This window comes from Zeugodacus cucurbitae, chromosome 6 (genome assembly GCF_028554725.1).
Source record: "Zeugodacus cucurbitae isolate PBARC_wt_2022May chromosome 6, idZeuCucr1.2, whole genome shotgun sequence".
Lineage (NCBI taxonomy): Eukaryota > Metazoa > Arthropoda > Insecta > Diptera > Tephritidae > Zeugodacus > Zeugodacus cucurbitae.
The window spans coordinates 47,605,892-47,633,114 of NC_071671.1; the positions used below are offsets into that span (position 1 = coordinate 47,605,892).

Genomic DNA, 27,223 nt, shown 5'->3' on the forward strand with positions numbered 1-27,223 from the left:
ATTCGCAACACCATCATCCATCTTGAGTCCCAGCATACATTATTGGATAATATTCAGCCGAATAAACCATGTCAAGCACGCAGTGAATAAATAAAGCAGATGTCGTTTGCAGCAACTCGGACTGATGTGTCGAACGACTTGGCGCATTATACGTCGAGATGTTAAATAGAATGCGTACAAAATCCAGCTTGTGCCAGAACTGAAGCCGCTCGACCTTCATAGCGGCATCGCTTCACTATACCGGCTTTTGAAAAGTTCCAAGAAGGTCTGTTGTTTCGAGCCAAATTCTGTTTAAAGATCAGCCCATTTCTGGACAGATTCAAGAGCTGGCATTTTAACCAATGCGTGTGATTTATGGCCGAAGGAATCAGCGGTTCATATTTCTTCAAAAATTATGCCGGTGAGAACGTAACCGTCAATGGTGCCGTTATCGCGCCATGATAACTGACTATTTGATGCCTGAAATTGAAGTTCGGGATCTTGGCTACATTTGGTTTTAACAAGACCGCGCCACTTCCCACCCATCGCATCAATCAACGGTTTTATTGAGAGAACACTTCGGTGAGCAGATAATTTCATGTTTTGGGTCGATCGATTGGCCAACAAGATCGTGTGATATCACACCGTTAGACTTTTTCCTAACCCTAAAGTCTATTCGGGCAATCCCGCTGCGATTTAGGCCTTGGAGCAAAATATCACCGGTGTCATTCGCCAGTTACTAGTCGAAATGCTCGAACGAGTCATCGAAATTTGGAGTTATAGGATGGACCATCTGATACGTAGCCGCGGCCAACATTTTGAAAAGAATCTTTAAAAAATAAATGCCAAAGAATGTTCTTTCGAATGATCATTCAGCTCTTTCCAGATAATTGTTTTCGAATTAATCATTATAATGGTTGACAGTGATTAGGAAGGATCTCTTCTAATTCCCGTATAGAATGATATATTCACATAGATATACAATAAATTAAATTTAATAAGATTTAGATGTGTTTAACTCTTTCTAATTGCTGCTACTGTCATCACATGTGAACTTGTTTTTGACAACTCTGTCTCAGTTGCAAACACGAAGAGTTTGTATGTATATATATTTATTACGTATATGAGTATTGTATTTCCGTTGAGGCAAATTATTGAGTTGTGGATGAAGTAGAATTGCCTACACGTCGATAAAGCTGTCTAGCAATCAACATATTTGTATGTATATGTATTTATGTTTGAATTTGTAAATGAGTTATTAGATTATTAGATTATTTCATTAACTCGAGTATTTACATGCGATTATTTTATACTATTTTACTTACAAATATATGAGTATGTTTTAAAGTACCGAATTTTAAAGGAAAATTAAGAAAGTAAAAGGAATGATAAAATCATAAGATGAGTTAGGCTCTATTACTTGTAATTCGATACTATCTACCCGATATCTTCTCGCTGAATGATAAATATTAAAATTGAAAGTATTATTCGAAAGTGGAAAGCTCAGCGTCTAAATTTTTTCACATATCTCTTGTCATAGGGGTGTTGACTTTCTCAACTGCTAATGACGTTTCTTTACCCTAAGCAATGAACTTGAATAATATTGCGCAACAAGCACAAAATTTTATGTCAGCGCCTAAGTAGCTGTATAGGTGATTAAACCATGATGACATTGCGCATAATTAAGTTGCGAAATAATACAATGCCCTGCTGGTAGTCTTACATATATACACTATACATACATAAATACATAGATATATTAACATTTTTAAAAACCATGTGTGTGAATTAACCGTTTTTCCTTTCCATTTATTTTCAGCGCTAATTGCGGTAATTGACATGGTTTAATGAGCCATTAAAGTGCCGGCGCCTATAAATAGATAACGAAAAACAAAAATAAATAAAATATGAGTACCTTCAAGCAAACACACAAGGAAGCAAAAACAAAATTTGGTCAGGTCCATTTGCGCGTTTCCGAATGTCATGATTCATCATCATGTGGACGTACATGATGGCCGCAAGCCGTGGAGTACGGGCGAATATGATTATGTCTGCCTCGAGATGTCGCAATGAGAGTGAATCACCAAAATATGGTTACAAGTAAGTAAATGTTGAGGCCATAGCAAATACGCCTTTAAATATGCTTTATTTATATTTTATAAATAACAATTGTTGTCTACATTTAGGCATTTGATTTGAAACATCTAAAAAGTCCAACTATGATTAGAATCAATAACAAAATTTTCTAATTACTTCCCATACTTTTGCTCTCTTTCTCCCATTTCATTCATTCTACAAAACAGCACCGGCCACAATGTGCTGCCCCTACACTCATCTGCGAGCTCCACATTAACATTAACTATGAATCACATAATCTCAGCAGCAGCCATGGCGCTGAGGCAAATTTAACAAGCGAAGCTTCCACCGCCAGCGCGCCGCCATTTCATACTCATGCCACCGCACCGGCATTGCATAGAATGCAGCCACACAACAGCAGCCAACATCACATCGCCCATGCCACGGCGACAATTGATGAAGATGGTACAAGTCTCTTTTCGCCACGTTTCGCAAGCGTTTAATCGCCAATCATGTTGGTGAGCTGATGGCGGAGGTGCCGCGCCGCATTTCAATGGATGTAAGCGATGAGGAGGATGCCATTGGTTTAGTGGATGAGGTGGAGCGACGTCGACGTTGCTTTCGAGCTGTCACGAGAGACCTGTACTGAGCCGGAGATCGCCGGTGTGTCGACAGGTAGGGGTGCTGACAGGTGTGGAGGAAGTGGTCGCGGTGACGCAGGGGCGTTGAGTAGTGGCGCAGAGGATGACAGCGCCGAAGAGGATTATCTGGAGTTGGAGAGTGGCAAGCGAATGTCACAGGTAAGATTTCTTTTCTCTGTCACAAATATCTGTCTTTGTGTATTCTATAAACAAACAATATTAATGTTTTAAATTTTAAATTCATCTGAGCGAAGAAATCTGGAATGCTGGAATTTAATAATTAAAATGCCTTTAAGGAAACATTTCATTTGTAAGAGAATTCCATATAATATAGTTATCTCGCCAAAAACACTGAACGTAACTGAGGAAATTTCTATTGAATATATTTATTAATGTTAATTATGCAACACATCGCCCAGCTGTAACAATATTTACAAGTATACAACAAGTATACTTACAAGTATTGAGAAATAACGCCAGAGGCAAGTTAGACTTTATGCCGAGTATATGGGTTAAATTGTGTGTTATCTTAATACAATTACATCAATAAATTGCGAGAGTACATAATGCTCGGTTGCACCCAAACTTACCCTTTCCTTACTTGTTATTATTTCTATTTATATCACCCAGGAAGAAATCAAGTATTTAACATTATTATATGAAGGCCCATATGTTGAGAAGCGATGAAACGTATTTTCGGCTGTTTATTATAAGATAGTTTGTTCTTAATGAATCACAGGTGGAGGGAAAAAATAGTGATGGTATTAAGTAATTTAAGTACAAAAAACTGAACGCACCAATTTCAATGATAAATTTTACTTTTACTCATACGACATGTTGTAATAAACGCTTTAATATCTATCGAAAGGACGTTTAAGGCTTCAATGCCTAAAAATATGTGTCCGCAATAAGAAGACACAAAGTGCATTTGCATTAAAAAATATTCAAATGCATTTCGCTGCTAAATCTGCTGGTATCCAATCGCATCTCCATGCAACCACTGATGAGGCAATTTAATGTCACTTTTCTCATCGTACTGCAATCAAAGAGAATTTTATTTCATTTTTATTGTATTTGCCGTTAGTTAAATATAATTTGCACTGTGAGCTTCAAATTCGGTTAAAGTTTATTGTTCTTTTGAGTAAACTTTGTTTAAAATTATTTCAACTTATTTAGAATGTCGGATAGGAGACTTAGCGATGAGTTTCTTTAGTTCCGCATTTAACTAACAATAATTTGCTTATTTGCTATAGTCCTCATAACACATCTAAAATCTTTTGTTCTCAAAACTAACACATTAAGGTTCCGTAAATTGAGTTTCAGGTTCTCATATGTTATATCAAAAATTGTAATATCTCATCAAGCATATAAATATATTCGTATAGATGGAAACATATAGACTTGAGTAGAGATTTTAATGTTGAACAACAATGATGAAGATAGAAACCAAAGAGTTGTCTTTGAAATATTCTGCACTATGAGGAATCCATGGAATTACAAAGGCAACCACTTATGTTAAGTATTCGAAGAATTTGCAAAATTTGCAGCATTCCCGACAGTACTAACCACTAAATTATTTTCTAACGACAAACATACATACATCTAAATATATACACACATACAGCAGTGCAAAAGCTATGTATAACTGATGAACAAATAGTAAAAAGGACGGAAAGCAAAGTGCAATTTGAGGTCAGTACTAACCATGCTGCGAGAGCCAGCATCAAACGACAATTCGAAAAGCCAACAACGCCAACTACATGCTTTCAACTACCGGTACTAACTCATGAGAACATTTTGTCAGCTTCTGGTTTTGCGCTATTCAACGTTGTTTCAAGACGTCCTTGGGAGCAAATAGGTTCAAACTCTATACTGTAATCGCTTATGTACGCCTCTGCAGCAGTTCTTATGGTTTTAAAAGCGGCTGCAGCGGTACGCAGTGAGTTTGAGATGCCGTTCCACAGTTCCCTTATACCAAGATGCTAAAGTCGTGTAGAGTATTTCGTGGCTGTCTGTTGCGATTGCAGCTTTTCGACATCGAAGCTTCCTTGTGTTTGTTGACGGGCGTTCTTTGCTGCACAGAGGCGAGTGCGTATCTTCGCTGCGACCAGATAATCGTCTGAGTCTATATTTGGTCCTCGGAGCGTACGCACGTCTAAAACACAGGAGACATGTCTTCCGTCTATCACAACTTGATCGATTTGGTTCCGCGTGTTTCGATCAGGAGACAGCCAAATAGCTTGATGTATTTTCTTATGCTGAAATCTGGTACTACAGACGACCAGATTTCGGGCCCCAGCGAAGTCGATCAGCCTCTTGGCGATGTTTCGTCATGGAGGCTGAATTTTCCGACTGTTGTGCCAAAGACACCTTTTTTACCCACCCTGGCGTTAAAATCGCCAAGCACGACTTTTACATCGTGGCGGGGGCAGCGCTCATAGGTGCGGTCTAGGCGCTCATAGAAAGCATTCTTGGTCACATCGTCCTTCTCTTCCGTTGGGGCGTGGGCGCAAATCAGCGATATGTTGAAGAACCTCGCTTTGATGCGGATTGTGGCAAGAACCAACCAGCTGGGCAGAGGCACCTTCCCAATTAAGGGTCCGGACATTCCAGGTGCATGCCCTTATATCATTATCCTTAAAACGTTTGCAGGGGTCGTCATCAAAAGGGGGGTGTCTCATCCGAGGCTTTCGTAGACTTTTCATTGGTACTTCGTTTTTATGTGGTGGGTCCCAAGCCCTACGCACAACCGCTTAAGCGGGCTTCGCCTTCTCACTTTAGCTCGCCTTCAAATGGATGTCTGTTGGCTACCCAGAGGATACTTGGTCTAAAACCGGAAGTCGTGAGCTGCTTGAACCATGTGGAGAAGAATCGTTTCTGGCCACTCCCAAGTGAATGACAATCAAAAACTTTCCTCACTTGCGTGAACTTCTACACATGATCCCATCCTCCAAACTACTACTATTAACTAGTAATGAATAAATGAACTGAAGCTAATTAGAATACTTTGAATGTCTCCTTAATACCCTTCTTTGTCGAAGTTGAAAAACTTAGTTACTATTAGCAATACGCTAATGCTGAGAGAGCGTGAGCTCAATTAATTTGCAGAACAATATCATTTAATTAATTATTTATTATTTTAGTTTCCTCACTGTGTACGATATACCGCGCACTTTATTTTGAGCAATTCTCTATTATTTTGTGAGGATATTTTTTAATGTTGTTTTTTTTCCAATAGTCTAATATCTATTATTTAAACAATACTGCTCCGTTTTTCAACATATCTTTTCATGAAAAATTAGTAAAAGTAGTAAATTGCCTACTTCGAATGTTCAAGTTGACATGACCAAACTAAATTTTAGCGGACAATGTACATACATATATACATAAAGAGCTGTGTTATACGTAAGAGAACAAAAAATGTTTGTGCTTAGAAATTTCATTTAAACATGCAACTCACACACATATGTACATACAATATATAGCGACATTCTAACGCATTGTTTCGCATGTTTTAGTCGCTTTTGACTCCGCTATGGGTTTGATTGCTAATTCAGCAGTAATTGAATGTCAACACTAAAGCAACTAATTAAGCAGGTCTAACAAGTTCTTCCTGAGTCTCATACAGCGCACCCATATAGTACATTTCTATCGTTAGTTAGACAACAGCTGTTTGAATTCGCGCACATTTGCTTTTGTAAAGGTACGAATATGGCTAAAACTTGAGTTCACAAATACTTAATTTGCTTTGAGGTGCCACCGCGAGAGTTGAAAGCAATTTAATTGGGACTGTAACATGAAACTTTCATGCGTTATGAATAAGTGATTACGCAATGTAGTCCAAAGCGTTGGCTATTTGAAATTCTGTTTCAGTATGGACAACATTTCACATACGAACCTTTTCAATTATACTTGTATGTGTCACCTCGATGTTGTGTATCACAGAGAATTTGTCAAAATTGAAATGCACAATGCAAACACAGAGCCATGGCACACGCAAGTCATTCCTTATATTGCTTATATCTGAGAATATTTAAACATAAGTGGAACCTTTTCAACATCTGATCATTTTATGTTCCCTTATCCGCAAGCGATGAATGTAACAAATCAGATTAGACTTAGCAGCCAACAAGATGAGTTACACATACAAATAAATACAAGTATTATAGGCATTTACATGTGATTCTAGCTACATTGTGTACGTCTGTTCGCCGGTGCGTATGAGTGACTTTTATTAAATACTCACGTTTAACAAATATTTGATTGAATATGATTTACATATAAATAAATGCATACAAATTTTTAAGAAAAACTATAGATGTACAGATATAAAACTGAGGTATATTAATTTATATTAGAGAGTTTTTTACACGATCAGAACGCTCCGGTTTCGCAAAGGTTTAAACAAACATTTCAAAAGTTCTAATTTTTTACATACAGTGGAACTTTCATAACTCGAACACTTGAATTGGCAATAGAAGGCAACTTTCATACAAATTTCCTTCCATAAATCGAACTTTTTGGTCAGGGCATAATACAAAATTTAAAATTTTACTATCGAGGCAGAATTTTAAAAGAGTTCCTCTATATCCTACGGAGGCGAACAAAAAATATAATATTGCAGTTATAGATTGCATAAATAATCTGACAAAAGCATAAGATATAGACGTCAAGAGCCAAACAATAGCAAAATGCAACAAACAAAATTACAAAAAATATATTTTAACGCATTTACATAAAACTTTATGCGAAGTCAATAAATAAAACAGTGTTTAAATCTATATTTTACAGCTTTTTGAAAATTTATATGTTTTAATGAAAATTCTATAACTCGAAGTCTCTCTAACTCGAAATTTTTTTGTGAATTATGGTTATTCGAATTAGAGAAGTTTCACAGTACTTGTATACATATGTATGTACTTTCCCGTTTCTTGAGTGGGTACATTTAAAAAAGTAATATGAGGAAAATTCGAACATGAAATTATATTTTATTTGCAATGAGCTAAAACTTGATTACGACCTCTTTGGTGTCCGATGTCTCTCTCTCTGATTACGAAGGCGTTGGACTCTTATAGTTCGGCGGCCTAGTTCGAGCTTGTATATTTCTAATATTCTTTTTTCTTCAAGCCGCTGCATAAGCTCCGTACTCGTAGCGTAGCGCTCACTGCTCGACTCTCTGCCACGCAATTGCGATGCGAAGAGAATGATTTGCAAGACGATTTTCAGTTTCAGATTAAGATTCTCCATCACGGAATCTTTTTGATACACTCAACTGGGAACTATTTACAGAAAGTTGAGATTCTAGCAATAAATATAGCCTATGTTACTTGAAGTGAATGTATCTTTCGAATGGTAAAAGGAGTTTTGAAATCAGCACTGTAGTTTTTGAGTTTATTCATTACATACATACAAATCCTTCCTCTTTATAATAGTAGTATAGATAATTTGTGAAACTTATCTCCGGTTGATAAAATATAGAACTTTTATCATGGTGGATGACCATGCATACAACAACAACAAAATTAACTAATTCATCACAATCACAAAGAGAGGGCTTAAGTTTTAATTGGAATCACTGAAGCAACTCGCGGTCCTTGTTCGTTAACCATGGATTCTATGATACTAATGCTTCTGCAATTTCTGATACTGCTCACCACAGTCTTATCACAACGAAGTGAATTACAGCATGGCTTTTCGGTCCCACTCTGTTGGTCGATGCAGTCAACGATCACATTAAAATCGAGGTTAACAAAAGTCAATATTAAAATGGAATTAAACAAAAATTAGTAGAAAATACATATCAAAGCAAAACGGTATAAGCAAGCATGCATTCTATCCTTCCAAAATGTTTGTTAAAACTTTTTATAATATTTTAGCAGAAGAGCAAAATTTAAGAAACAATGCAACATGTTCATTTCAAGTTTTATATACAGGCTGCCATATTTTATCATTTCATATTTAACAGAACATAAAAATACATATTTGTTGTATATACGAGAAAGTATGTATGTATGTTCTTCAAAAACTGTTTGGTGAAGTAAAAGCATACTAAACAATGTTTATAACTGTGATAATAAATGTTATTAATTTTCCTATATCACATAGATCAATATATTTATTCACCGTCAAAAAATGTTTTGGGCCGAAAATAAATGCAATAAATCAAATTAAATATGTTATTTTACAAATAATCCGAGGTTGAGAGTATGAATAAGTATATTTATGTATACGTCATTGTCGGCGGAAATGGCCAATAAACTTAAACAACGCGCATTCACCAAAGCGTATGACCTATTTTGTTACAGTACAAAAAACCAAATTCTTGCTGTTTGCTGTGTCCTCAAACTGTCACTCATACGCCACGGCAAACAGTTTTTACCCTTTTTAACTTTCACTTGAATTTGTTAGGGGCCACATAAGGACTGTGGATATATATTAAATTTGAAAAAAGAGAGGGATAAACCCAAAGAAAGCTAGATTCGTCTTCCACTTTTTTTGCTGTCAACCAAACTAACCAAGCGCTTATGCTGAGGTCTATACATTTTAGATGGGTGTTTTATTTTGATATTTAAAATAAATATGCATGAAGAGAAGAGAATACACACATACATTCAAGCACTTGCAATATTTTTCTTCACGATTTTAAAACAATACAGTCTGACTCTTACTCAATTCAAGATTAGTCATTCTGATACCCTTTTAGCGTCCTTTTTATACAAAAAACCCTTTTCAATGCTTTTCAACACTTCATTGTAAAGTGAGGAATACTGTCAGAATTTTGTTTCAAGTACAAGATTTATAGTCCTCACATAAACACCATCACACTGTTGTTTTTTGTGTCTCTACAGTTTGTATTTGCATTGTTTGTCCGTTTGCTATTAAGCTCAGCTTGGGTACGTACCGAGTACATTTTGTTACACATATTTGCGGGTTTTTTAGCGTTTTCGCTCTTTCGGTTAGTATGTATTAAGTTTTGAATGAAATTAAGTGGTTTGGCATTTCATTTTATTTAGTTTGTCCTTTTACTCAGCCTGCTTTACCTTTTCTTTTAATTACAATTCATGACAAAGGACCCTCGAAATTCGCTGAGAATATGGAAAATCCACTTAATAAATAAGTTGTTTCTTTTATTAATGGACAAAAGTAATTGTGTTGTTTAATTATTCACGCACCTGACCTTCTCAAGCAAGAATAATAGTATAGAGCCTAAGCAAAACTTGGTATGTATTCATAACTACTATTCAAGTACTGCAGTAAATGGTATATAGTTACATATATGTATAATAATATAGTCATATTATTATTATTCACCAAAGTGAGTAGAAAGTAGTGACTGTTAACGCTAAAAATCACTAACTTCCTTATCACCTGTGTCTGCGACAAATCAAAAACTTTTCAAATTCAACAAGAATTGGAACTTTTGCCAAGAGATATGAATGCAGAACATATTCATATGCGCTTACATACCGACCTACATCACATACGAACACCGAGTTTGTGAAATAATTGAGTACATGTGTTGTCAGCACAGATTTTTGGACACTGACAAATGCAAGTATCACAAGAAGTGTGCTCAGATTTAAGGCAACGTTCGAGTATAAGAAAGTCAGTAAGTTCCCGCCAGAGTATTAGTTCTAGTGCTGCAGAACTTTCTATGCACTGGGTAAGCCTGTGTTGGCTGCAGTGAAACTTAATCAAAGTCAAAATAAATGACAAATGTGGTCAGTTGTACACACACCTACTTACTTTACCTGAATACTTTAAATACCGGATATGAAATAATTTTAGCTGCACAAGCCAACATTTTTGCATACTGTTATACTTTTTGATTATATGGCACTACTTGCTAGTTGTCCTGTAACTCATGAAAATTGGTAGTTTATACTAATAAATATGTTTGCATTCTAATTTAATTGCCACATATTCCAACAAGAAAGTGGCAAACTTTTACAGTTATCTTCTCATGCACAGAGGCTGTCCTGTATATAAAGACTTGAAATCAAAATTATCGCTGGGAATTCAAGCTCGTCGTAACCAAATGATGAATATCCCTCGTAACGAAAATATAGAAATTACAGACCAGAGCTCGAAACCTGGTAATTCTAAGGATATCCTTGTCCAGGGAAGCTATGCAAATGTGGTAAAAGGCAACGCTGTGCAAATGCAACAACCGCAAAATCCACCAAGTGGAGGTATTGAAAATATGATCCTAAACCTTACTCAATGTATGACACAAATCACAAAACCAAATGCTACAGACCTTATTATCTAAAAAATGAGTATACTAAATATTTGTATATGGAATGCCAATGGTATAAACCAACACAAACTGGAGGTAATACGATTTCTGACTGAAAAAAGCATAGATGTTATGCTGCTATCAGAAACTCATTTAACAAATAAGAACAATTTCTTTATACCGGGATATAGACTTCATGCTACAAATCATCCAGATGGAAAGACGCACGGTGGAACATCAGTATTGGTTAGAAATCGGTTAAGCCACCACGCTTTAGAACCGCATGCTACAGCCCAGTTACAAGCTACAACAATATCTTTGAAAAATCGGGGTTCTGACCTCAATCTAACTGCTATATATTGTCCACCTCGCTTTAAAATTACAGATTGCGAATTTAAAGACTTTTTTGGAACGCTAGGTCCAAGATTTCTAGCAGGTGAAGATTAATCCGAAAGGACGGCTTGTGAACGAAAAAAGGCGAGCTAGACGCGAATGGCAGATACATCGCTCTCCTTCTACTCAGTTTCAACTAAAATCTGCTGTACGTAAATTAAAAAGAGCGCTTAAACGCGAGGAAGAATACAGCACTGAAGATTATATAAAGAAACTGTGTCCAAATTCAACCAAGCAAAACTCTCTTTGGAAAGCCCAAAAGTCTTTTAAGCCACCGGTAGATTCCAACATGCCTATAAGACAGTCAAATGGTAATTGGGCACGAAGTGACGAAGATAAGGCAAATTGTTCAATCAAATTGCCCAAAGAACAATTTTAAGTTGCCAATCATCCACAATACCACAAACGAGTCGCTTGGGTCTATTAAGACTTCAACTACTGAAATTGTTAGTATCATAAAAGAGATTAATCCAAAAAAATCGTCAGGCCACGATAATATTACTAAAAAATGCTAATTGAGTTACCAAATATTGCTTTAACAGTGCTCTCCTTGCTCTTTAATGCAATTTTTAGTTTCGGATACTATCCTATTTCATGGAAAAAGTCGCAGATAATCATGATAGATAAACCGGGGAAAGACCTGACACAGCCGTCTTCATACAGACCAATCAGTCTTCTACCCTGTCTTTCTAAAATATTTGAAAAAGTGTTACTATCAAAGATGTCTCCTTTCCTTCATGAAAATAGGGTAATACCAACGCACCAATTCGGTTTTCGTGCACAACATGGCACTGTAGAGCAAGTAAATATAATAACTAACGAAATTAGGAAGGCATTCGAACATAGAGAGTACTGTTCTGCTATATTTCTAGATGTGGCTCAGGCGTTTGATAAAGTGTGGCATGAAGGACTTTTGTATAAGATTAAAAAAATTTTACCTTTCCATTTGCATAAAACCTTGGAGTCCTATTTAAAAAATAGAAAATTTGCTGTAAAAGTAGGTGATTTTATATCTAATGAACGTTCAATAAGGGCTGGAGTACCACAGGGCAGTGTTTTAGGCCCAACTCTATACATCATATATACAGCTGATCTTCCAACTGCTAATAATGTTTTGACATCAACTTTTGCGGATGACACAGCTTTAGTGAGCCGAAACAAATGCCCAATTATAACATCAAAAGTATTAGGAGCGCATTTGATTTTTGTCGAAGAATGGCTAGCAAACTGGCGTATAAATGTAAACGAACAGAAGTGCAAGCATGTTACATTTAGGTAAGTGTGTGAAAACGTCGAGGAAAAATTCGGTTAAGGTTTCATACACTGCAAAGGCATATCGAAAATGACCGAAAAATATCACAAAAGCAAAGTGGAACAAAATGCAAGAAATTGTGGAAAATAATGTGAATGAGTAAATGAGTTTTGACAGTAAATGAGAGAAATTTCATAAAAGTTTGAATGAAGTTAGAAATTGACAATGCCTTTTGCGGTGAAGCATTTTAAGTCTGCATTTCATATGAGTACGTTGCTGAAGAATTCTTAAAATTTTGAATGTTAAAATAAGTTAGTTTTGTTATGTATGTATATTGTCTTAGATGATATATTCGAAGCATTGGCCCCTTTGAACTAATACACATTCTTCACTCTGTTATTCACACTTTATTTGCATTTTTATATCACTGGCCTCTTGACAGCGACAAATATACAGAGGTAGTCAAAATTATTTACACATCGGACGTTTTTTTACATGTTTCCCAGAAAAAGCTTTCGCTTGTTGTTGTTGTTGTCGCAGGGTAACAAAATGCTGTGTTGTTGTAAACCTTGATCTATTCCCGAGCGAATGAAGTCAGTTTGGCTAGAATAGCTAGAAATATGGCGGAGATATAAGCAAATGAACTGAAAACTCGCAGTAGTCAAAAGTATTTACACACAACATAAACTCTATTATCCTGTTCTTATTTAATGATAACTTTAAAATTTTAATGTTCAGTGTAAATTCCTATTCTAAAGCATTCGCTCAGGAATAGAACAAGGTTTACAACAACATAGCATTTTGTTACCCTGCGACAACAACAACAAGCGAAAGCTTTTTGTGTGAATCTTGCAAAAAAACGTCCGATGTGTAAATAATTTTGACTACCTCTGTATTTGAACATTCTAGAAATAATTTGATCCTCAGTCAGACAATAAAATTTAGCATGCAAACAAAAATAATTCCGAAATCTTTAAAACGACGTATTTATATTTGCATTTTTATAAGAGATGATATGCATAACCTAATTGAAATACAAAGAAAAATATAAAGGCGATAAAGGTGTGTCCAAATTGACAAGCTAGACAAAGAGTCGAAAACCAGGCAAGTTCATTTGGTAAAGCGTTTGCCAAGCTGAATATGTGTATTAAAATATATGTATATATATGTATATCTACATTCCTTTTCGACACATGCCTTTAAGTGCCCTGGCATACCGGCTTTGAAGTATTTAGACACCTGCGTAGAATTCCAAGGGGAAAGTTCAATTGCCTATTTATATTTACTGAAGTATCGTCATTTCTAAGCAAAAATATGTCTGGAATGCTGCTGAGTGTATGTGTTTGGCTGATATCAATATTTTCACAGGGTTTCATTATCCAAAATCATGGAGATGACAGGAATGCGAATGAAACTAATTCAAATTGGTTCAAACATATATACATACAATTTACATGAATATAATGTATTTGCATACACTTACACACATACGTTGTAAAATTTCAAATGTCAACACTATCAATAGCCAACAACCAACAACAAACGAACAACATACAAAGCAAACAATATAAAAGCCAAATATTACCACCACAAACATACTTCGCCCATATACATAACATGAAATGTCTATATTCAAGCGTCAGGGCACAAAAGTCACCCAAAGTGCAAAGAAAACATAATTTATTTGTAAGCACACTTTTAGGTGTCGAAACATTTGAACCAGAAAATCAACTCCGAACGCCATCAAAGGTGATTTAAATGTCTGCAGAGCATAACAGAGGTGTTGCATGCATCATTAAGATGATTACATATTAAATTAATATGCCACCTGCAAACGTCCATTCCCACAAAGAAATTGTTTATTATGTACACAAGAGGAAATACGAATACCCAGTTTTGCAGTTGCGATGGATTATGTCGCCTGTTTGTCGTCGCCATTATGCCTACCTTTTTCACGTTTGAGTGGGAGTTCCTTTGGCATGTGTGCTGGTCTGTCTTGACAATAAATTTTAAGGAACTCTGTCTCGATTTTACTCACCATACCTGTTCTCACTGTACAAGATCCATGCCAAGCAACAATAGATGTGTTGCTAACACGTTGAGCGCTAAATAAATATGGTTATTAAGTTAACTTAACGAAGATAAGGCAAATTGTTTTGCAAATCACCTAGAAAAGGTATTTCAATCAAATTGCCCAAAGAACAATTTTAAGTTGCCAATCATGCACAATACCACAAACGAGTCGCTTGGGTCTATTAAGACTTCAACTACTGAAATTGTTGTTGTTGAGCTTAATCCAAAAAAATCGTTAGGCCACGATAATATTACTCCAAAAATGCTAATTGAGTTACCAAATATTGCTTTAACAGTGCTCTCCTTGCTCTTTAATGCAATTTTTAGTTTCGGATACTATCCTATTTCATGGAAAAAGTCGCAGATAATCATGATAGATAAACCGGGGAAAGACCTGACACAGCCGTCTTCATACAGACCAATCAGTCTTCTACCCTGTCTTTCTAAAATATTTGAAAAAGTGTTACTATCAAAGATGTCTCCTTTCCTTCATGAAAATAATGTAATACCAACGCACCAATTCGGTTTTCGTGCAAAACATGGCACTGTGTGTGTGTGATTGGCGTTGCAACCGTTTAGCCGGTTATAGCCGAATCGACGATAGTGCGCCACCTCTCTCTCTCCTTCGCAGTTCGGCGCCAGTTGGAGATCCCAAGTTTAACCAGTTCGCTCTCCACCTGGTCCCTCCAACGGAGTGGAGGCCTTCCCCTTCCTCGGCTTCCTCCGGCGGGTACTGCATCGAACACTTTCAGTAAATAGCAATAGCAAGTAAATAGAATAACTAACGAAATTAGGAAGGCATTCGAGCATAGAGAGTACTGTACTGCTATATTTCTAGATGTGGCTCAGGCGTTTGATAAAGTGTGGCATGAAGGACTTTTGTATAAGATTAAAAAAAGTTTACCTTTCCAATTGCATAAAACCCTGGAGTCCTATTTAAAAAATAGAAAATTTGCTGTAAAAGTAGGTGATTTTATATCTGATGAACGTTCAATAAGGGCTGGAGTACCACAGGGCAGTGTTTTAGGCCCAACTCTTTACATCATATATACAGCTGATCTTCCAACTGCTAATAATGTTTTAACATCAACTTTTGCGAATGACACAGCTTTAGTGAGTCGTAACAAATGCTCCATTATAGCATCAAGAATATTAGCGAAGCACTTAAGTTCTATCGTAGAATGGCTAGCAAACTGGCGTATAAATGTAAATGAACAAAAGTGCAAGCATGTTACATTTTCCCTAAGACCAAAAATGTGCCAGTCAGTAAAAATGAACAATATTATAGTGCAAAATGAACAATATATAGCTGCAAATTTAAATTGGCTTTTAAATAAAAACTCTAAACTTAGCCTAGACAACAAAGTGCTTTCATACAATGTGGTCATAAAGCCGATTTGGATGTACGGCATTCAACTGTGTGGTACGACCTGTGCAACTAATATCGATATAATACAAAGGTTCCAATCGAAAATGCTTAGATCAATCACGTGCTCACCATGGTACATGCGCAATGAAAATATCCATAAAGATCTTGGTATCCCTATGGTAAAGAAAGAAGTAGAGGACAGCAGATTGAAATATTTATCTAAACTCCGTGATCACCCAAACCCATTGGCTAATGCTTTAATACAATCCTGTAATCAATCACGCCTAAAAAGAAGGGATATGCCTGCGTACTAAAGAGCAACGTTTCACCAATACAGCTCAATCACTTGGTTGAGCTTGTCTAGTTTTAAATAGATTTAAGATTTTATAACTTGTTGTTAGGCTTAATAAATAAAGAAATATTGAAAAAAAAAAAAAAAAATCTTCTCATGCAGCACAAAGCATCATAGGACCAATGTGTTCTCTCTTAGTAATTCATTGTTGTTCTCAACACCTTTACATATGCATAATCCGGTTTAGCTAATATAACAAATCAAACTAGTGCAATTCTTCACGAGCAGCTCCCGATGTGGCGTATGAGTAACGAGCAAAATTAAAACATATTTCATAGAAATCGCAAAAGCATGCATATATACATATATGTAAGCCTAAATAAAAGCTTGTGTGCGACATAAAATATTGAAAACCTTGTAACTTCATTCCGCACCATAAAATACTACTTGTGCTGGATCCACAACAATAACATTTGTCTATAACTATACTTTGGTCGATAAGAGTTTTGCAGTGAGTGGCGATGATTGAAAATACACAAGAGTGACTTGGTGATTGGCAACGATTTTACACTTTATTTCAATAAGTGTCGAATATTTCATTTGCATCATTGGGTATATAAAATTTATAATATCGTAGCTTTTGAAGAAAAAAATTATTTTAGCTTTTTTCTGCTTTAACTTGCTTTGTAAATGGTTTCTTGGCTGTTTTAAATGGAAATTAGCGACCGCAGTTATGTAATTTAGAAGATTATTGTTTTGATCATGCAGGTCCATTTGGATTGAAGTGTTTGAACCATGACAGTAATATTCTGCGGAACGAAAAAAACTCCTCAGCAGCGATGTGAAAATGACAATTATTTTTAAATTATTCTAAGAAATTTGCGAAGAACAGAAAAAGCTTTACATATTAACTCACCAATGTGTTCGAAACAATTATTTATGTAGAAATACAGATATTTTTATACTCTCGCAACAAAAGTTGCTAAGAGAGTATTACAGTTTTGTTCATATAACGGTTGTTAGTAAGTCATAAAACTAAACGAGTTAGATATAGGGTTATATATATCAAAATGATCAGGGTGGCGATACCGTCCGTCCGTGCACCGGTGCAACGGATAACTTGAGTTGCTTGCTTTCGAAAATGGGCAACATTGGACCACTGCCACGCCCACAAAATGGCGAAAACCGAAAACACATAAAGTGTCATAACTAAGCCATAAATAAAGTTACAAAAGGGCAAATTTGGATTAATTTTTTTTTTTTTGGGAAAGTGGGCGTGGCCCTCAAATAGGTTTTTTGTATATATCTCGCAAACCAATAAAGCTATATAGACCAAACTTTCTGCAGTCGTTTGTTTTAGCCACTTCTTAATACAGTCCAAATTTAAAAGAAATCGGATAATAACCACGCCCACCTCCCATACAAAGGTTATGTTGAGAATTACTAAAAGTTACTCACTAATGAAAAACGGCAGAAACGCTAAATTTACAAAATAAATAGCAGAAAGAAGCTGCACTCAGATTTTTTTTACAAAATTGAAAATGCGCGTGGCATCGCCCACTTATGGGTCAAAAACCATATCTCAGGAACTACTAGACAGATTTCAATGAAATTCGGTATATAATATTTTCTTGACACCCTGATGACACGTGTGGAAAATGGATAAAATCGGTTCACAACCAGGACAACTTCCCATGTAACTCAATTTTGAACTCCATCTTATTCCTTCACTTAATAATATATACATAAGGAACCAATGAAGATAGCTGAATAAAACTTTACACAAATAGATCATAGTGGCATCACTTGTGAAAAAAATGTCGAAATCGGATTATAGCTTTTCAATGCCCCGGATATCGAATGTGAAGAACTCAGTGTCCCATGATAATTTTTCACCGAAAATTTCGGCAAATCTCTCAGGTATCTTAATTTAACTCAGAGGAAATATTTTTCTTCTAATAGTGTGTCTCTGTACCAAAAATGGTTAAAATCGGGTCATAACTTCCCATAGCTCTCATATACCTAATTATAGGATTTTTAAAAATACGATGGGCTTAAAGCTTATAAATTGGTTAATATGTGAAATATCTTAGCCAAATTAAATGAGCATATAATCTTAGATATAATGTATGTTGGTGGTGAAAATGAGTGAAATTCGCTCACCATGTCAAACATATGTATGTACGTATGCATTTTTATCTCGCTTTATACAGTGCGAGTGTCAAGCAAACGCACATTCAAAACCTGTTAAAGATTCACCAAAAGAAAATCTCAATAACAGTCAGTTAAAGTGGCGACCAAGATAATTATAACAAGATTTTCTATTACAATGTTATGCTCTATAATCAAATGATATACAGACAAATAAATACAAGCTTATAGACACACACATCCACACAAGCATTGACTATTGGAGACATTTGTGTCAAAACCACAAGCCAACGACCAACGTAATTGTGGACTGAATCAGTGCTGTGTTTGAGTGTGTATTTATGTAAATGTGTGAGTCGACTGTCATACTTGACAGCTGCTACTTGCCGGCTGCCTGTTGGCTGTTGACTACCGATCGTCGACTTCTGGTTGCTTGTTGTTTACAATTATTGTGTTACTTTCCATGGTTTTTACTGTTGTTTTTGCAATTCAATAGGCTGGTTGTCGATGGGTCAAATCACCACAATACCGCACCAGAAAAGGAATACTTGAAACATACATATATATATATACACACCGATAACTACATATGTATATATACATTTGCAAGAAACATTTCTTCAAGTGTATGCCAGTGAGCCTTTGCATATAATTAGGTGTCTTTATCGGCTTAATAATTCCATAGTAATTTGTCAGCTTTTGTGTGTGGTTTAATGCGGTTATGTGACTTCAAGGTAATAAGCCGGATAATTGCTTTGTGTGGTTGTTAGCGTAATTATTTACTATCAGGATTCTATTAAAGTTACAAAATTGCGGAGATAATTGCCTAAACTTACATGTAATACACCAAACTTAAAACTGTAAATCTGTACATAACCACAAGTAGGATATCATTAAGTAGGTAATTTCTAGCTAAATAAAGTTAATTCATTTTGCTTTGACTATGAAATGGATGCTCAAGAGGCCGTAAGTAATTAACATTTATGGGCACAATTTATTAAGGGGGGAGCCTGATTTAGAGGCTTCAAAAAATCGATTTTTTTTTGCGTAAATCACTTCCTAAACTATCCAAGAACATGTCTCCAAAATTTCAGAACAAAATTCGGATTATTTGCGGAGTCATACACGAAATAGTGAGCAAGCGCCGAGCAGGTATACGAGCGGCCGGACCGCCTGGAGCCCGCTTCCTCCACCCCTTGATCTATTATGTATATTATATATGGCGACACTTGATCATTATTGTTCTACAGATAAATTGCTTCGCCACGACAACTGCCCCGAAGGCACTGAAAGCTAGTGTGAATTGCGCAAAGCGGTAGCAGAAAATACTTTGGCTGATTTTAAACATCCACCGCTCCTAATTGACGACAATAATGAAAAAAATATTCGTCCTATATATGAGGAATTATCAAGGGACGATTTATTAACAAGGTGCTTGGGCGCACACACGCAGAATGCAAACGAGTCATTTAATTCAACCTTATGGCGCCTGACTCCCAAACACCTTCATTCAGGGGTTAAAATAGTTGAGATTGCTGCTTTCATCGCTGGAGGGATGTTTAATGGAGGCTACAATCTAGTATTAAAGATTATGCATTTATTAGACTTAAAAATTGGGCTCCAGTGCAAACATTTCTGCGATAAAGCAGACGAGCACGCGTCAAAACAGGCGCCACTCATTGGTGACCAAAGAGGCCAGAACAGCCCGACGAATAGAGCAATTGGCCGAAAACCAATTTTTTGAAGAGTCCGAAGGACAGTTATATGGAGCAGGAATCGCTGATTAACATATTAATATTCACGATATTTTGTGAACGGAAAACTTTGCCACGCGATTTCGCGGATTTCCATTTTTATGATTTTTTCAAATTGGCAGGCAAGATAGGAAAAAAAGTAAACGTCCTATCGAAACGAATCAAAATGCGTTGTATTTGAAATTGAATTCTCTTCTAGGTAAACCTAAAATACCTTAAGAATGTTAACATTAATCCGGTTTTTTAACGATTTAAAGTATTTTTTTTAATGCATTTTTTTAATCTGCGAAAAAATTGTGAATTTTTTACTTTTTGTTGAATTTTCTTGGTTCACCTAGGAATTACACTATTGAAATTTAAAAATTTCTTTTGTTTTTTTGTTTCAGATGAAAATTGCGACCTGCATCTTGCCCGCCACACAGAAATTGCACACTCGAGGCGCCTCCGTAAATTTCTTCAAACATGAAGAATATCTAATGTATAATAGTAAAAAAAATTGAGAAGACTCTTCAAAATATAAGAATAAATCCTAAAAGTTTCATTTCAATCAGACATTTCTTTCCTTTCCAAAAAAATCCTTGAAAATATTGATTTTTTGATTCCTCTAAAGCAGGCTCCCCCTTAAAGGGTATAATGAGTGGAAGAAAGACACAAGGAAATTATTATATAATGTAATACAATATGTTGTATACGTTTGTATAATGTATATATGAATATTTGTACAAGAAGATATATAAAAGATTTTCTCTGTGTACCAACTTTTCCAGATCTCAATGGAAACTAAAATTAATATTTAGATTTTTTTTTTTTTAATTCTTTTAATAGTTTTGACAATAGACAATAGTTTAGTGCAGTGCAACACAATAAATATAATACAACAACCAACTGTTAAAGAAGCCTACCTTTAAATTAAAATATATGTTTAATACTCTAGATCGTGAAACTATAACCTCACACATGTGCAATGATTAAATAATTTATAAATGTTTTCATTCTACTTGTTGCGTTGCAGTGGCGGTAGCTCAGCACCGTCGCGACAAAAAAAAAAATCGCTTGTCTATACTGAGTTTGATTATTTGTTGACCCACAAAACAAATGAGTGAATATGTGTCCGAAAATCCACCTACCACCGAACACCATTTGTCTACAATAGTCTGAGCTGGTAGTCAATCCATCAACTTGCCATTTTATGGATCATATATGAAAGACTAATTTGAAGCTTACATCCATGGTCTAATTTATTAAATGTTTTCACAGTATACCTTTAAGAGTATTTTGGTTCGAAAATTGTAAACTAAATTGTTAACTATTAAAAAAATCTAATATATTTTCCGAACATCCCACCTTTCTCTTTTTTTTCAGTGGATGAGGTGATTAGATGTCGACACTGCTGGCATGCTGCCTCGAGAGAAACTTGAGTGCTGAGCCGGAGATCGCCGGCGTGTCGACTGGTGAGGGTGCTGGTGGGGGCGGAAGTGGTAGAAATGACGCTGGTGTGTTGAGTGGTGGTGCGGAGGATAATAGCGCCGAAGCGGATTGTCTGAAGTTGGAGAGTGGCCAACGGATGTCACAGGTAAGATTTCGTTGTACGCTCATTTTATTCATTACTACTTAAGTAGTTAATGTGTTATAATGTGCTGTGGCTGATATACACTCAATCATTTATGAATTTAAGGAAATTCGGGCTCGTTAAAATTTTTAAATTTTTAAATTGTTTAATTGCCAACATTGCAGTGCATAAATGAAGTGAAAGCAGCGCTGAATTGAATTTTTGTGCAGTGGTTACCTTAAAATGCATTACGGTGGGTTAGGTATCAGGTAGGAATAATCTATATTGCTGTAGAGAAGCTTACACATAATAACTGAATTCGAGGTCAATCACTTCGTTTTGTAAAATTTAGAACTATCGTTAATAATGGGTTTAACAAAATAATATAAATCCCTTTAGTGCAGTAAATGGATATTATTAAACTAAAAAAAAGCTTTACCTTAAGAGCGATGATGGTGAAGGTTAATTTGCAATCAACGAAATATACAACTTTTTTCACCGAAGGTTATTCCAGAATTATGCAATTACTAAGAATTCAGGAACTTAATCCCTCAGAGGTGTAGAAAACCATCGGCCACCACCAACCAAGCTAGACCTAACGCTGGACTGGTATAAATATGACAAACTAATCCACTCAGCATCATAACAATTTCAGTAACTGACTTTGAAACAACCACGCTTTGAACGCCTAATAATAATGGATTTACCTAGGTCCAGCAAAATAAATATCAAACAAGAAAATGTTGAATCGACAGAAGAAGCACTTGATTTACAAACAGATGAGGCTATATTAAGGGAAATTGAGGACCGGAATCAACAATCCCAGAACGAGAGTCGACAAGCAAAACGCCGACGAGAATTTGCCACCTACTTCAATGGTGGAGCGAAACGACGAAAACGGGACGAACAGGAATCGCACCCTGAGACGCCTTCCTCTTCGTCTCAAACAACGCATGTTATAACTCATGATCCTCATTACAATGAGGATGTTATAATTAAAGAGGAATCTACAGAGGAGGAAAACATAGCTGCCAATCTCTCAAATAGCGATGACAATGACGATTATGTAAAACCAGAAATGGGGACAACCGATTTAGAAATGGGTCCACATGGCACATGTGTTTCCATAAAGAATTTAGAGTCCATAAATTGGATGGAACCATCAAGTGTCACAAGTAAGCTTTTGGCGATCATATTTGATTACCAAACTCTGGCGACACACACACTTAGTGGCAAACCCTCGCCCGCTTTTCCTGAACATCAATTGAAAGCGCAACTGAATCCACTGAAAGTGGCGGATGTAATATATTTTGTGCAGCAGCGAACAAATTGTTCCGAGAAAGTTATAAGGCATGCCGTTACCATGAAATGTGCGGATACCGCAAAAGAACTTCGAAAAAATTTACTCAAAGCCAAAAATAAAATGATTGTAGGTTGAATATATTTTAAGGTATTACCTTAAATATCTATGTACTTATGGTGTGACAACTGTTTTTTGTATTAATTAATAAAATATTAAAAAATAATTTAAAGTATTTGTATTGATAGGCAATCTAACCACCCTCTGTTCTTAAAAAAGTGAAAAAGTTCACACAATTTGATATGAGCAACTTCGTCCACATCAACGAAAAAACCGCGTCCAGTAGTTGCGATTCTTTTCCTACACATAGTCTTACATCCACATAGATGGTGTGTAATCGTTTCTTCCTCTTCCCAAGGTAACCCCAGTCTGCTGGCGTGTCTACCAATCAGACAGTGTCCTGTTAACACCCCTACAAGGGTCCTTGTGTCATTCCTCTTAAACTTCAATAAGCGACATGTGCGGCTCTTTTTCCACTCTGATGGTGCAAATCATTGACATTTCAATTTTTGTCTGAAACAAGTAAAATAATAATTTTCTTAAAAATACTTTATATTTTGGCTAAAAAAAAACGTATAAAAAGTTGAATGAAAAATGTTTAAATTATTCAATCAAAAAATCCTACGTCACTCTGTGGTAAATCTATTTAGGAAGATGTATTTTAATTTTCAAATCAATCGGTTGAATAGTTTTTGAGTTATCGTGTACACCGTCTCAAAAAATGTGGTTTGAAAGAAAAACGCAAAATATGAAAAAAAAGTACAATGGGCGTGCTCTCACCGCGCTGATCATAACTTTCGTAATTATTGAGACAATATAGATTTTGACATTAAACAAAAAAATAATAATTTTTTTTGATAATTTCAGGGTGACTATTAATTTATTTAAGCCAATCTCCTTTATATTTCTATTATCCAAAGAGGTTTTTTGAAATAATAGTTGATAATACAATATAATTATTTTCTTAAATAATATTCTGTCATATTGACAGATTAAAGCACAAGGCGTCACAGAAAAAAAAAAAAATTGATGGCAGTCTGTCACCTTTGCTGGGTAAGGGGAAAGTTTGAAATAATGGCTGTTTGTCATAGTCCACATAAAAGTCAGTTTGACCTCTGAAGTCGTCATTTACAACCGCAACAGACTCTGTGCGACCACAAGCTACATTCCACCTTGTGACAACAAAAATGAGACAAGCTACCAAAACATTTAAATGTCACAATGTTTCTCACCGCGATCCCTTGCGTGATTTGCTCAAGCGCTGTGAATGAATAAAAGCCTACGAACATCGTTGACCTTACTTTTATTGCAGCCGTCGGCCATCGTAGCCACATTACTGCCTCATTGCCTGTTTCTCAATTGCCTTTTCATTCATGCTTTCATTCAAGTGTTTTCCGTTTTGCTTTTTTATTCGTTCTTTCTTTCGGTATGCCTATTGAAGTGCCTTTTACTTGATTCTAATTAATTTGGAATTGTCACACTTACTTTCAATGGATAACCGTTGTAGCTTTTTCGTAGTAAGTGATTACTGCGATTGGTGCAACGGATTATCGAGGGTTTTGATCTAGTAAAAGTTGGCACCTCTATTCGGTTTGCGATTATTTCTAAAATATGATTGATATATACGATGTCAGAAGTACATATCTGAGGTAGATACCAAATTACAAAAATTTTTTGAAAAGCAAATCAGAGGCATTCGGTGCCTTCCAAATAATTTAATTATCTGTATCCGGCATTGTTTTCTCACTTTACAAGCTGTCGGCCTTGCTGGCTTTAATATCTTTCGATTTATAAGTAGAGACTCGAATACAATTTTTTTATTGCAAGCCATTCAATGCACATAGACGTCCATACAATCCACAATCCTACATAGTTATAAATATGACACATGTTTGCTCCAATTTTACATTTGCAACCATCTGTCTTTTCCTCCGAATGCAATATATTTCCAATCGGAAATCAATTTCAAATCAATCACCGGTATTCTTTGGCACAATGACAAATCAAATTTCCCCGAAACATTTGTCATTGGGATTACATATATACAAACATATTTATGCTGTTATCTGGAAATCGAAATTATTTTTGTTTGTGTTGAGAAGTATTGTGAACTCTTTGCGAAGATTTCAATTTCTAATATTCCCAGAAGCTATGATTAGGTTTCTTTGTATTCGAGCTTTTAGTGCAGTAAAAAATTACATTGAAAATATGAAAGTTCAACTGTATATGTATATGTAAATATTAATTATTATGTGTATATACTTATTTAACAACCAGAGACGCAGTGTTGGTCTGACTTTCAGAGAATTTGATATATTCAACTGCTTGTGGGTGACAGGTGGTATGTGTATGTATGTAATTGTGCTTGTAAATTGCCTCTGCTACCTCTCAGTTATAACCGCCATCCGGCCACTGCCGCCACATTTCACATTTCAAATTCAATGGTTCGAATGTCGCACGCCATTGATTATATTTTGTACGAGGGCGTAAGGGCATGCTTGTTTAAGCATCGGTGTTCTATGCCTTGTCAAATATCCAGCTTTTTTGTTTTTTGAATTTCGGCTAGGGTTGACGGCCAGGATGGTTTTGCTCTGTGTTTGGTGAGATTGGAAGGGAATCATCAAGTGGCTGCTCGGGTTTTACGCTAATGAGGAATGGAAGCAGTTTATCGAACGAAACGGCGCATATTTGAACTAAATCCGATCCCTGTACCACTTTTTAGAAAGCATTGAATAAAGAACAAAAAAGCGGAAGGGAGATATTTGCCAACACAATATATGAAAATAATATAGTAATAGCAGAATACAAATGGCATGAAACTTGATATAATTTTTCCATATTATCATAGATTCTTATCATTTTATTCTTCCTTCAAGTATATAACAATAGTTTAATACTATTTGCAATAAGTCGCCATTAGTGAATAATTCTTTGAAAGACTCCCCATACGAACATCATTTCAGACATAGATAAGGCACGCATCGGCTAGCAACAGGTTGTGTTCACATGAAATTATGTAGCTCTCCAGTCATGCTCTCACTCTCTCAATAGCATACAGTGCATTATATTTATTGATATTAACAGTTACATATAGTTATGGAATTTATGACACCATATGTGAAAAGTTTTCTTCTCCAGCTGTCCCATACCATGGTGGACATGATGAGTACACCATGTCGTATGATTAATGTTAGTATGTATGTATGATGGAGATTTCTTATCAATACGCAATGAATGAATGAAAATGAGAGAGTATTACCAATAACAACAACAACAAAGGTAGGTAAACACGGTATTCAATATGTGTGAAATAGAGCTGTTGTTCTTTTGACTGCAAGAGAGCAATATTCAGTTGTCGCTAACTTGCTTGTATGAGAGTTTGTTTTCTTTCCACTAACACACTCATACACAATTCAGCCTAAGCTCTAACCATCTCTTCGTTCATCCATTGCATTGGTATTTATTGGCGTCAACTGAATAAATGGGTTGCTTACAGCGTTGATTAGCTTGCCGTTGTTCCGCTGCTCTGTTGATGATGAATGCGCTGCGTCTCGCTCGGCAGCTGCATTGATGAACAGCTCCTCAGCGTTTTGAGTGTGTTCACAAACATCATTCCGTCATTGGCCGGATTATGTGTTGCACGCGATCGTGCGTTTTCGCCTTTTCAAACTAAACGAATATTCAAATAAAAAAATACCAAAATAACGCGAATTCAAAGTGAAAGTTTAGCTGGAAAATTTATTCGCATTAATTAACGCATTTCCCACTTTGTTGCAATAAAACGAGTTTCTGAGCCGAAATAAATTGCTGGTGCTGCTGCAAGTTAATGCTCATGCTAATGCCAGATTCTGTGTTAATTGTTAACGCTTTGCGGGAGGAAAAGTTGTATCTAAGCGAATGAAATCAGAAAAATAATAGAAAAAACGTGATGCGTCATTAATATTTAGTATATGTTTAGAGTGGCAAGATAAAAATAATATGTGTATAAATGGTTTGTAATTCAAAAACTTACACGGTTTGTATTAAATCAAATGAAATAATAAAAGAAATATTAAAATTAAATTAATTAAAGGGTTTTATAATAACAGTGCATTA

The 27,223-nt window shown here is 35.7% G+C and overlaps 2 protein-coding genes across 2 annotated transcripts; both read left to right on the plus strand.

Annotated features, from left to right (window-relative positions):
* The first annotated feature begins 1,936 nt into the window (after positions 1–1,936).
* On the plus strand, positions 1,937–2,959 carry LOC114804544 (uncharacterized). Its single transcript, XM_029043340.2, has 2 exons — positions 1,937–2,079; positions 2,283–2,959. Exons 1-2 carry the CDS (start codon positions 1,976–1,978, stop codon positions 2,386–2,388), a joined length of 210 nt encoding a protein of 69 aa, XP_028899173.2. The 5' UTR covers positions 1,937–1,975; the 3' UTR covers positions 2,389–2,959.
* Positions 2,960–22,465: 19,506 nt separating this feature from the next.
* Positions 22,466–24,007, plus strand: LOC128922554 (early boundary activity protein 1-like). The gene is made up of 2 exons (XM_054233484.1): positions 22,466–23,068; positions 23,996–24,007. The coding sequence occupies exons 1-2, from the start codon at positions 22,466–22,468 to the stop codon at positions 24,005–24,007; spliced, it is 615 nt and encodes a 204-aa protein (XP_054089459.1).
* The last annotated feature ends 3,216 nt before the right edge of the window (positions 24,008–27,223 follow it).